Source organism: Episyrphus balteatus, chromosome 3, assembly GCF_945859705.1.
Source record: "Episyrphus balteatus chromosome 3, idEpiBalt1.1, whole genome shotgun sequence".
NCBI classification, from domain to species: domain Eukaryota; kingdom Metazoa; phylum Arthropoda; class Insecta; order Diptera; family Syrphidae; genus Episyrphus; species Episyrphus balteatus.
The window spans coordinates 12,448,463-12,460,057 of record NC_079136.1 but is presented as its reverse complement, the minus strand read 5'-3'; the positions used below and the strand labels follow the sequence as shown (position 1 = coordinate 12,460,057).

Genomic DNA, 11,595 nt, shown 5'->3' with positions numbered 1-11,595 from the left:
GCACCTTATTTTCAAACCAAGAAAATTAGGTCTTGCGGACATGAGATTTTTTTAGATTTTTGAGGGTAATTAAAGAATATCCAGACAAAGATTAAAATGAAAAAAATAGGCTATTTGCACTTATTCCTAAGATGAACAAGAATCTTCTTTAGTGCATATCCTAAAATTTGCCCCTCCATCAAAAAATACCATTATTTCGTAGGTGTATATATTTTTTGTAAGGGATTGTTTTGATTTTTAATAATGATGGATTCTAAAATCTTCATGCAAAATTTGGTTCGTCTATCATAACTTTTAAGGGTTTTTCGGCAGTAAGTTTGCAACTGTTATAATAATATGAGTTGACAGATGAAAAACAGGTATAACTTTTTCCAGAGACGTCAGATTGTCTTAATTTTAGATTTTTTGGAATCAGCATTAAAATATACCTTGAAATCATGTATCATATGGGTATATAATACCATAGCCTATTTTTGCTAATATTGAAAATCTCCATTTCGCGATTTGGCCTTGAAATCGCGACAAGCGGACATGAGATTTTTCTAGACTTTTGAGATATGTTATAGAATGGCAAAAGGAAGATATTGAGCAAAAAAAATTTCTACTTACATTCATTCCGAGATTTACCCCTTTTTTCTCCTTATTTGACTGTATTATTATATGTGTCAGTAATGTTTTTAACAGAAAAATGTACATATGGAAATAGAAACAACTTTTCTAAATATAATTTAATTTTTTCTCCTATGAATGTGCTAATTCTTTGTCCAACACTGTATGTAGCTATTATAGCAGATGGTCTCTCTCAATTGGATAGTAAGCAAACCTCACGTAATTCTGCGGTTATAAGATAAACCAGGCATCAGGGTAAGTTTTTTTTTTTTTAAATAACCCAATGATTAAATAGGGATAAGATTATCTATTCTAGCAAAGATAAGAAAAATTGTTAAAAAATATTTTTTTGCTAGTTTCTTACCATCAATTTTTTTTTTATAATAGTTACATCTTAAAACATATTTATTTATTTATTATGTATTTATGCGTTTTTCTCAATTCAAACTGTAGTGAATCAATTCAATTTCAAACAAAGAGAACAAGTTAAAAAGTAATCTTGTTCACTATTTGGTCACTGATAAAATTTAGGGGGTCACTATGGCGTATGTGGAACTTTTTTTCATGCAAACAAATTAGCAAAAATAATAAAAAAAATTACATTCAAAAATAGTAAAATCCCACATGGAAAAAATTTTCCTCATTAAAAATAAAAAAATCTACTCGCCCAACGTGGGGCTCGAACCCACGACCCTGAGATTAAGAGTCTCATGCTCTACCGACTGAGCTAGCCGGGCAGTTGATAATCATGCAACAATAGGTTCAAGTTATTTAACCTCGATTTTTGTATAAATAAAAACAAATAAACAAAGAACGAAGGCGCTAATCAGAAATGTAAAGAACGAAACTCAAACATGAAATCACTTCTTTTTTTTTATTTAAATCTAATCTAATTACAAATCAAACACCATTGATTTAATCACGGAATTTGAATCCCTTCGATGTCAAATCTCTGCGAGCTTCTTCGATTTCGTCATGCAATTCCTTGGAAGCCTCTGGACAATCGTTAAAAGTTAAAGTTCTGTAGGTGACTGTTGTTGTTGCATATAACTATGAAGATAAACAAAAATGTATCAATGATTTTCGATTGAGTTGTTAATTAACACTCACTCCAAATAATAGAATCAATAAAATTGGAAATATTTGTATCTCAAAAAGGTACTTTTCAGTTGTATTTGTTCGGATTTGTCCCGAAACAATGCAAATGTATGGCACGGCAAATATGCCGATGTACATTAACCAACGCATTAAATTAGTCATTATGAGTGTGTTATAAATGGAATGTGAATTAATTAAATTAGAATACGTTTAAAAATTGTTCTTTATTCTTTGAATAAAAAATGAAAAATGCTACAAATTAATAGAAAATAATTCCAAACAAATGAAAAAATGTACGTGTCAGATGACAGTCAAAATGACATTTCTCTAGTTGACAGCTGATAAGCCGACATACAAATATTCTAGTACTTTTTTGAAATAAATTTTGTAGTGCCATCTATGAATGAAACTAGTTACCCACAAAGGTGAATCAAAACGAACGTTACTTTTTAAATAATCTTTACCTTTAAATAATTTAAAAATATCTGTTGGCGTGTTTGGTTTGAATTTTAATTATGGCGTGGGCTAAGTCTTGGGGCGTTGTAAAAATTGCAATCTTTCGTTAATGCAATCTATAATGACTTCAATTCAAAGATTGCATTCATTGACTTATGTATATTTGAGTGTGTGAAGTGGGTTAAATATTAATTTAACCTCTAAATTTTTGACACTATTGAGGTGAATAAAAAATTTACAGCTGTATAGCTTATTGTTTAATATTTTTCTCTGCCTCTTACAAAACCATCTGCCAAAAAAATTAAACCTGAAATTAAGTGGGTCCCAGAACCCAATGCAAAAGAATGCAAAAAGAATGCAAAAGAATACAAAGACTGCCAAAAGAATGCAATCATTTGAATTCAGTCAAATGAATGGTTAAAAAAAAGATTGCAATTATTTTACGAAAAATGATTCGTGATTGCAAAATTTGATGTCTAATGCAGTGTTGCCAGAGAATTTTAGAAGCAAAGAGCAGAATTTTAGAAGTCTTGGAGCCAAAAATCGCCAATTTCAAAAATTGTTCATAAAAACTCGAAATAATGCATTTTGTACTCGAAATATTGATAACATAAACAAAAAATAAAAAAAAAATAAAAAAGAAATAATACTCTGTATTACATTTATCAGACTTCAAGTTAGATTCTTTAATTTTTATTTTAGTAATAAATAACAAAACAAATATACATTGTGGAAAAGTGGTAACAAAATAGTAGGCGTTCAGAATAATAATGAGTCAAGTCCGTTTAAAATTTGTGCATTATTCTGAACTTTGAGAAGCTTTTTCTCAGAAACTAAAGGAACTTTTGAAATAAATGTTTCACAGATTGATAGCTCCATATAAACGAAACCCTTAATTTTAAGACCTTAAAATATCCAACCTAAAGAAAAGTGGACTTGACCCATTATAATTCTGAACGCCTCATATATGAATGAAAATGGAAGTAGGTACATTCACAATTGCGCTTTTCAGCAAGACGTCAGATTCTACTTCGAAGAAGTTTAGTTCTACTTCGAAGACTTTTAAAACGTGATCATAATAATCAAGTTCTTTTATTATAAAAGTTTTTAATTTTGAAGGAGCCAAAAATCGCCAAATTGAAAACTTAGGGAGCCAAATTTTGATAAATCGGAAATCAGATTTTGAAGGAGCCGGAGAAAACTTGAACGAGCCGGTTTGGCTATAAATAGCCGGTCCTGGCAACACTGGTCTAATGTCGTTTTCGATTGGTTTCACTCAAGGATTCACTCATTCTGAAATCCAATAAAACAGTTTGAATCGTTTTCACTTAATTCTGAAATTTTATATTTGTATTGGTGAATAATCAAATACATTTTTTTTTCTTTTCTATAGGTCGTTTCAAATCAAAAGTCCTGACTCTGAGTTTATTTTCTCCCGTCCAATAAAATTGAGAACAAATAAACAAAAAACTCAATTTTATTGGCTCATTGCGACAAATCAACTCAAAAATAACAACAAATCATGCTTTTTTGAATGAAAGAAATGCTAGAGAAAAAAATAAACAAACGAAAAATCTGAATTTGTTTATTAATGATTTCTATGGTGACGACTCCAAAATAATTGAAAAATAAAAATAAGATATTTACTGCCCAATTATACAAATGAAAAGATGTGAATAGAATTTTAAGTTATGAATTGCTATCATATAAACTGGACATTTCTGGTCCATCTTCACCTATAGTCCTATAATAATATCTTCGGCAAAGTTATCCCAACTGCCTTCAAATGATAAATAATTAAATAATTGTATGTTTTTTTGTATTGTCCGCGGATATGGAGTGATGCAAGCCCGGGAGAATTGCAACAGCTTTCTGAGGCTTACCCAGTGAATCTCACAGACGGATCAATTAATTAAAATAGGGATATCAAGAACTGTTCTTCGTTATTTTATCGTAGTTTTAGAAAAAGTTCAGCTGCCTCATAAATGCTTCCTTCCAGTAAGCAAATGAGTTTTTTTTATTTTTGCTCAATTTTCCATGGGACTTTTGATTTGAAACGACCTATACTACGAAATTTGTTTTGACGTTTAAATACATATTTAAAAATTAGTGATTTTGAGTGAATTTTGATTTGAAATCAAGAAGAGAATTTCTCTTCTGAGAACCGTCCTGTCTGTCAGTTTCGTGCGAATAAAACACTTCCAGAAGTCTTTTGAATGATTCGGAACGCTTCTGGACGGCCAATCGAAAACTACATAAGTCTCAAATATAAGTCAGTGAATGCAATCTTTTTATTTAATTGTTTAACTGAATTTTAAAGACTTCATTCAGAAAAGATTGCATCTTTTAGAACCCTTGCATTTGGGAATGCCTTACGTGGGACATTTGAAATGCCCACGTTATGCATTTGAAGCATTTCATGTGGGGCATTTGGAAATGGGTAAAAGTATCGTCTAGTTTTTGCAATTTTTAATTTGTCTGTTTTCTAAGTACCGAAATTCGGGGTTAAGTCAATTATTTAGTTTTGAAATTTCATAAATGACCAAATCACGGTTTTGGTCAACTTAAGTTAAGCTAGTTTATACCACAAACAAAAAATACAAATGAGGCACCTGCGTGGTGGCTGAACATTGAACAACGAAGTTGTGTGAATTTGACGGTACCAAAACAAAAAAAAGATTATAAATCCTGAGAACTCGCGAGGCGAGATACCCACAAAACTTTTAATATTTTTTGTTTTCTTAAACGAAATATATGTATATTTTTAGTTATTCAATATTTTTTATTGAATTGATAAATAATTTTAAAATTCAAACTACGAGTTTTTGAAACGAAATGGCCAAAAGTGGCAAAAGGGTTTTATCAGTATATTTTGTATTTAAATTCTAACTTGATTTTTAAAGCATTTATTCCTCCAAATATTTACTTTGAAAACATTTATTTCAAAAATTAATGCTTGTAACAACTACCTATTTACAATTTAAATTAATTAAATAATAATAAGCTCGACTCAAATTTTAATACCTTGATTTTTTTTTGAACCTTGAATTTAAAAAAATAAAATTTTTAGCCTGAGTAAGAAACAAACACAAAACAAAAAGGTCGTACTAAGACAACGACCAAAATTTTCGCTTTTTATACTTTTTATACTAAATTTCAATTGCTCAAAATTAGAAATTATAAGGTTGAATATTTTAAGCCTTGTTAAATAACTAAATATTATGTAATAAAATTTATTTCATTCAATTATCTTTACAAATGTGAAAGACATCCACCAATTTACAAACGTTGAGGCCTCTAAGTGATGAGAAATTATAAATGTCTTTAATTTCTTTCCAATGAAAAGATTCATACATTAAAATTAATTTTTTTAAATCTTTATTTATTTTGTTGTTGATATTAATAATAAATAAATGATTTAATGTTTATCTTCAAAAGTATTATGTGAAATTATTTTTTTTTTTTCATTTTTCACAATCATCCTCGTTATGCCTTATAAAAAGATCTCCACATTCTTCTATGCCAGCTTGCAATTTTTCTAGTTCACAATATAAAATATAATAGTTATTTTCTGTAATTTTGATTGAACCTGTATTCAGTCTCTGCAAAATAAAATTAAGTTAAAATAAAATTGAATAAATACATTAATGAGTTATTTACAAACCTGTAATTTATTAGAAATTGCAATAAGTGATTCTTTACCATCCCTATTGTATCTGACTTTCATGCCAGCTACAAATTGAAGTAAGTCCGTATTTACTACAAGAGTTTTAAAATTCGATGGTTCATAACTTTTGTCGGGATTCCAGGATAGTATTGAAAGTGGTTCAAATTGGGAGAAATAGACATTTTTGCCATAGTAATCGATAGCTTGAACTGGACATTGTGTCTTTCTAGTTCCAATAACTTGGAAATCATCTTGATTGCCAGAGGGATTATTTTTCCACTTTCGCCGATTATTTACAGTTTTTAGGCTTACTGCTACTTCAGATACCGATGTTAACGAATGCAAGTACATTAGTCCTCTTTCTATATGAAAATAAAATCTTTATGTAAGATCTGACGTCTTTATAATAATTACTAACTTTTATCTGGAGTAGTTGTATACAACCCATCTGGAAATGGAAACGTTTCTCCATTGATTGTCGTATTGCCATACGCAGGATCGACTTTGAACAAATCATTGTAAATCACCCAAGAGTCATGGTGTCGTCGAGCAAAATCAAAATCAAAGACCAACAATGAAAATCCACGAGCATCAGTTAGATAAGCTTTTCCTTGTTCACATCGACCTCTTGGTGGTAATTCACCGTTTATGTCGACAATTATTCCATTGTAAACAGTTTGATTGTTGTAATGTGATGTTGGTATTACATATTTTAATATTTGTTTATTAGTTGCAAGATCGTAAGCCACAATCTTGGGAGGACAAACTTGTGTTGGGCCAGGTGCTGCTGAGAAATTACGTCCATTATCGATGACCCATAATCGTTTACAATCATCGATCTAGTTAAGAATTCAAACAAAAACAAAAACAAAAATGTTAAAGCCCAGGCAAATTAATTAAAATATGGACATGAAATCATATAGTTTTTGCGGGACAAAATTTTTTTCATGGAATGCTTTTTGTTGGGATGATAAAATGTAGGGAACAGCCGTCATCTTGGAAAAGAGGTTGGTAGCGTTTTTATTTAATGGCTTCATTTTTTACCCATTTTAACTTAAAATGGGAAGGGACAAACTTATTCACAATTATTTACAATAATTATCTAAAAAATGTTGTCTGACGAACTTTTGGTTTGTTTGGGTAATTCGTCAAGAATGAAGTATAGCACATTTAACTTTCTGTAAAATGAGGTCTTAATTAATCATATTGTAGAAGTCAAGATATAAGAGTTTTTTACTAAGCATATATCGTGATTTTTAATAACTCAATATAAAGTTTAAGTTATAATTAGCTCGCAATAAAAAGGGATTAATGTGTCCTTAATTTTGAAAAAAAAAAATACGAGAGTTTGAAAAATAGGGAAGGTTTTGAAAAAAATATACCGATAAACATTAGTTTTTTGAGTTCTGCACAGGTTAACGCATTCCACATTCGTTTAGTGTGGCGGCAGATATTGTTTTGATCAATATGTAAAGAACCACTTCTCGTATTTTGTTTGAAATGTCAATCAGCCGGCAAGAAATATGAATGTGCATCGGGAAAACAAAAATATATACAATTTATACAATTTACATTTATTTATAATAGGTAGGTATATTATTGATGTGAACACCTGCCCTAACTTTTTTTCCGGAGAAAGTAGAACAAAATTGTTGTTATTAAACATAAGTTTAGTACAGGTAAAATAGGCTTTTAAAAAATAAAAAATTGTTAAACTCATGAAACTCGGCAAAAAGTTTGCTTTTGGGATAAGAACCAAGAATAAAAAAGTCTATAAAAAAAAGTTGGGTGGAAGGGTGTTTTTTCGCGGACTAATGATTCGTTTAAAACGTCTAAGAACTTACATTTAAACTTTTAATTTGAAAAATAAAATGTATCATTGGCGTTTTGGGACCAGTTCAAGATTTTTATGTCTCCTACACACCTACATTTTTTTTATGAAAACTCTTTATTCTTGCATTCTATCCCAAATTCAATGTTTTTACCAAATTTCATTAGGGTGACCCATCATTTTTGTTTTCAATAAAAAAAAACACCCTTTTAACCATGATATTTTTATAGACACTTTAGATTCTTGTTTCATATCTTAAAAGTGACATAATTGCTGAATTTCAATAGGGTACCACTAATATTACCTTAGTATTACACACTTTTTCAAATATACCCATATTTTCTCTACACCTACAAAAAACACCCTTTCACATGAAAAAAATGTATATAGATTTGTTTTATTCGTAATTCCTATGGGAAAGAGAACATATTCAATGAATTTCGTGAGGGTACCTTTTATACCATTGATTTTATGGGACTTATCGCGGATTTTCCCTATTTCCAAAAAAAAAAAACACCCTTTCACCTAAAATATTTGTATAGACTGTTTGGATTCTTGATTTCTGTTATAAACGAAACATTTTTACCAATTTTCATTGGTGTAGCAATTTTGTCCCAGTTTTTGTGGTACTAATTCCGAATTTCGTCATTTCTTAAAAAAAACACCCTTTCTCAAGATAATTTTTTACACTTTTAAGATTCTTAATTCTTATACCAACCAAAACTTTTTCACCAAGTTTTAAAAATTAATAAAATGTAAGTCAGCTGTTATGAAACCTTTCTCACACACAACTTAACCCATAAAAAAAAACACCCTTTTAGCAAAAATAATTTTAAGAACTGTAGAAATCCTTTGTTCCTGCTTTATCTAAAACCTTAATCCCGAATTTTATCATTGTAGCATGTTTTTCACATGGGTTTCGGATATATTTTACCTGTTGCAGTCAAAAACAAGCACCCTTGTTTTTAATTGGCAATAACTTTTCTTAGAGCAATCGTATTGACTTTATTTTTAATTCATTTGATTCAGCATCAAAAAATACCTTAAAACATGTGCCATATAATGATATTCCACAAACAATTTTGTTCACTATATTTTTGACCTTCACCCCCTCCCTCTTGTCCGCGAAAAAACACCCTTCCACCCATTTTTTTTTCATAAACTTTTTTATTCTTGGTTCTTATCCCAAAAGCAAACTTTTTGCCAAGTTTCATGAGTGTAACAATTTTTTTTTTATTTGTTGATTTTATGTACCTACTATTTTACTTGTACTAGTTGTTCCTTAACGCAGACAAACAATTCCATTCATTCTACGTGTGTTGAACATTTCAACAAATGATGTGTTATAAATTTACAGTCCGTACTTTATCTACTTCATATTTTTTTTTTTTTTTTTCAATTCATTTGTGTTGTCAATAGATTTTGTTATCCATCATATAATTAAAATTATCGTTATTATAAGTTCCTACATCATTTTTATGCCTTGAATTGCAGTTTCCGGCCATTCCAACGATTCCTATAATTAATTTGAGCTAAACTAGTACTTTAGACTATAGTGCACTGGAGTGACTTGTTTCAAATTAAAATTATTTTTAGGACCAAAATTAACGAAACTTGCTTGTCTATCTAGTTTTATCACGACTTAAAAAAAACGTTACATTAACAACTTTAAAATAATTATAAAATTAAAATAAAAATCAAAATTAGGTACTTTTTCATCGCAATACTATTAAAATTTTGCACTGTTGAATTCGCCTCAAATCAAGAATGGCGAAGTAAGGGCATTTACAAATCAATTACAATAATTATTTGATTCATTTGTTTCTTAGTTTTTCAATTGTCTTAAATTTTGAAATTTGGGATACATAAATGATTAAATGTCCCCGCAGTTGTTAAAGGATTCATTTATGCAATTTTAATTCAACCAAACATTGATTTCCCTCTGAACGAGATATATAGCCCCCCACAAAAAGAAATACTATTATAGTATAGATATAGACGATAATAGTTTTTACTTACATACATTCGAAATACTGATATTATTCTGTCATAACAGCCTTTAGTATCACGTTCTGAATGTGCTTGGAAGTTAGGATATGCTAACAACTTTTTTCCATATTTTCCTTTTATTTTAGAAACTTTAGCTAAAGTATATGGAATTCCATTTACGATTCGTGGCGTTGCGATGAAAATTGACACCTCACCATGTTCTGCAAAAATATTGAGTATTTATTTATTTTCCTTAACAATATTTAACAAAAAATTTAACACAAATTTCAAATAAAAAAATATAAAATAATTGTAAAGATCCGTTTAACAGTTATTGAGAATAATTTGAACTTACTATCAATTGCCATATCAACATCATAAGGCCTCTTAAATCCCTCTTCTATATAGCTTCTGCTTCGAATGGCGTATTTGTAATCCTCAACACAATCGAAACCATATTCCAAATTTTTCCAAACATGAACTACAGTCATATTTTGAATTGGTCTATGTTGAAAAGAGGGAGCAACGAGTGTTGTAATCCCAAGTGCAATATACAATAACATCATTCTTAAAAATCAATTTAAATTGAATTAATTCAAAAAAAAAAAAAATAATAATAACTTGAGTTCAACAATTCACTGCTTAATTTTGACTTGTTTAAATGTACTGAATGAACTGAAATCTAAAAAATTATGAGCCTTCAATTTTTGTTATCTTATATTTATACTTTTGAGAATTAATTAAAATTATTTTGATAAAAAAGTATTAAGCAATTTGAAAGAAGAAACAATTTCGTTCTAGATTACAGTAGCTACTCTTTAAATAGGATCAGTGGTGATTAAAAAAAATTGTGTGAGAAATTTGTTACCATAAACTTGGCCCTACTTACAGTTTGGCCTTGAGATATTATTATTACACTTCCAACTTACCTCTTTTAGGGCCAATTTATTAAACCTACATATGCATACAAATTTTAAAATTTCCTTTTTTAAATGGCAGCTATTAGCAGATGGAAGCAAATTTTGCTTTTAATGTAAGACAATTGGTAGTAAACAGAATATAATAACTGTCCCTTTTATTTGGGTTATTGACTGTGTCTTTTTTTTTTTAACTAAACAAACTTTGTTAGTACAGGTGATTATAAAATTTTATAAATAAAAAACTAAAAAACGAGCAATTGGTTGTTTATTATATGTAAACAAAACGAGTAAAGAACATGCCAATTAAAAAAAAAGCACGAACAAAACAAGCGTTGTTTAACATTTTTGTTCTGTTATATTGTATTATTATTAATTTGGTGGAGGGTTATAAAAATCAAATCAAATAAAATACCATCACATGTTCAAATAAAGACATCTTAATAACCTTAGTAACATTCCTGATTTTTGAGTTCTAACTGAAATTGTGTTTTTCTTTCGTGGGTTAGAGCTGTCAGTATTAAACGTTTTCAGTTTAAGACTTGGTGGCGTCGTTAATTTAATGCAACGAGTTCTGCACTTTTAATACCCAGAATATGAAGTCTTTAAACTTCTAGATACCTACATTCCTTAAACAAAATATAGCTTTCCGGTAATAAGACTTTCTTAACTAAATTTCTTGATTTTCGATTTCATTGAATAACGTTTTTGGAGATCATTAAAGCAAAATAGAAAATTATGAATTGTCTCTGCTATAAAGAATAATGAAAGATTGATGAAAATAATACACAGTTTTTTTTTTTTTTTTTTTAATTTGAGAATTTTATTTTACATAATATGTGTAAATTGATTGATGAAATGATTTCTTCATGTTTCCAGGAAAAGAGATCGCCAAAAAATTTAGAAATGTTTTATTTTGAAATATTTTTGTCAGGTGTGTAAAAGTTAGCAAATCTGGCAGACTCAAGTGGGGTCTTTCCAAATAAAAGTAGGTACCACCAACAATGTATTTTTTTCAAATTTGAATG

The 11,595-nt window shown here is 29.1% G+C and overlaps 2 protein-coding genes and 1 non-coding gene across 3 annotated transcripts; all 3 read right to left on the bottom strand.

The window, feature by feature from the left end:
* Positions 1 to 1,273: 1,273 nt before the first annotated feature.
* Positions 1,274 to 1,346, bottom strand: Trnak-cuu (transfer RNA lysine (anticodon CUU)). Its single transcript has one exon. It is a non-coding gene; the product is annotated as a tRNA-Lys (tRNA).
* Positions 1,347 to 1,504: 158 nt separating this feature from the next.
* Positions 1,505 to 1,902, bottom strand: LOC129916815 (dolichol-phosphate mannosyltransferase subunit 3). Its single transcript, XM_055996971.1, has 2 exons — positions 1,720 to 1,902; positions 1,505 to 1,659 (listed from the first exon to the last, which is right to left on the bottom strand). The coding sequence occupies exons 1-2, from the start codon at positions 1,867 to 1,869 to the stop codon at positions 1,525 to 1,527; spliced, it is 285 nt and encodes a 94-aa protein (XP_055852946.1). The 5' UTR covers positions 1,870 to 1,902; the 3' UTR covers positions 1,505 to 1,524.
* A 3,725-nt stretch (positions 1,903 to 5,627) lies between these two features.
* Positions 5,628 to 10,320, bottom strand: LOC129913460 (major royal jelly protein 3-like). The gene is made up of 5 exons (XM_055992150.1): positions 10,006 to 10,320; positions 9,681 to 9,871; positions 6,249 to 6,669; positions 5,828 to 6,192; positions 5,628 to 5,765 (listed from the first exon to the last, which is right to left on the bottom strand). The coding sequence occupies exons 1-5, from the start codon at positions 10,214 to 10,216 to the stop codon at positions 5,628 to 5,630; spliced, it is 1,326 nt and encodes a 441-aa protein (XP_055848125.1). The 5' UTR covers positions 10,217 to 10,320.
* Between the last annotated feature and the right edge of the window lie 1,275 nt (positions 10,321 to 11,595).

What these genes read in the sequence shown, in the direction of transcription:
- LOC129916815 (XM_055996971.1), bottom strand. Translation starts at nt 1,869, where the DNA reads ATGACTAATTTAATGCGTTGGTTAATGTACATCGGCATATTTGCCGTG. An exon ending in TATTGATTCTATTATTTGGA is followed by an intron (nt 1,660 to 1,719) that starts GTGAGTGTTAAT and finishes TTATCTTCATAG; the next exon opens with TTATATGCAACAACAACAGT.
- LOC129913460 (XM_055992150.1), bottom strand. Translation starts at nt 10,216, where the DNA reads ATGATGTTATTGTATATTGCACTTGGGATTACAACACTCGTTGCTCCC. An exon ending in TGTTGATATGGCAATTGATA is followed by an intron (nt 9,872 to 10,005) that starts GTAAGTTCAAAT and finishes ATATTTTTGCAG; the next exon opens with AACATGGTGAGGTGTCAATT. An exon ending in TACAACTACTCCAGATAAAA is followed by an intron (nt 6,193 to 6,248) that starts GTTAGTAATTAT and finishes ATTTTCATATAG; the next exon opens with AAAGAGGACTAATGTACTTG.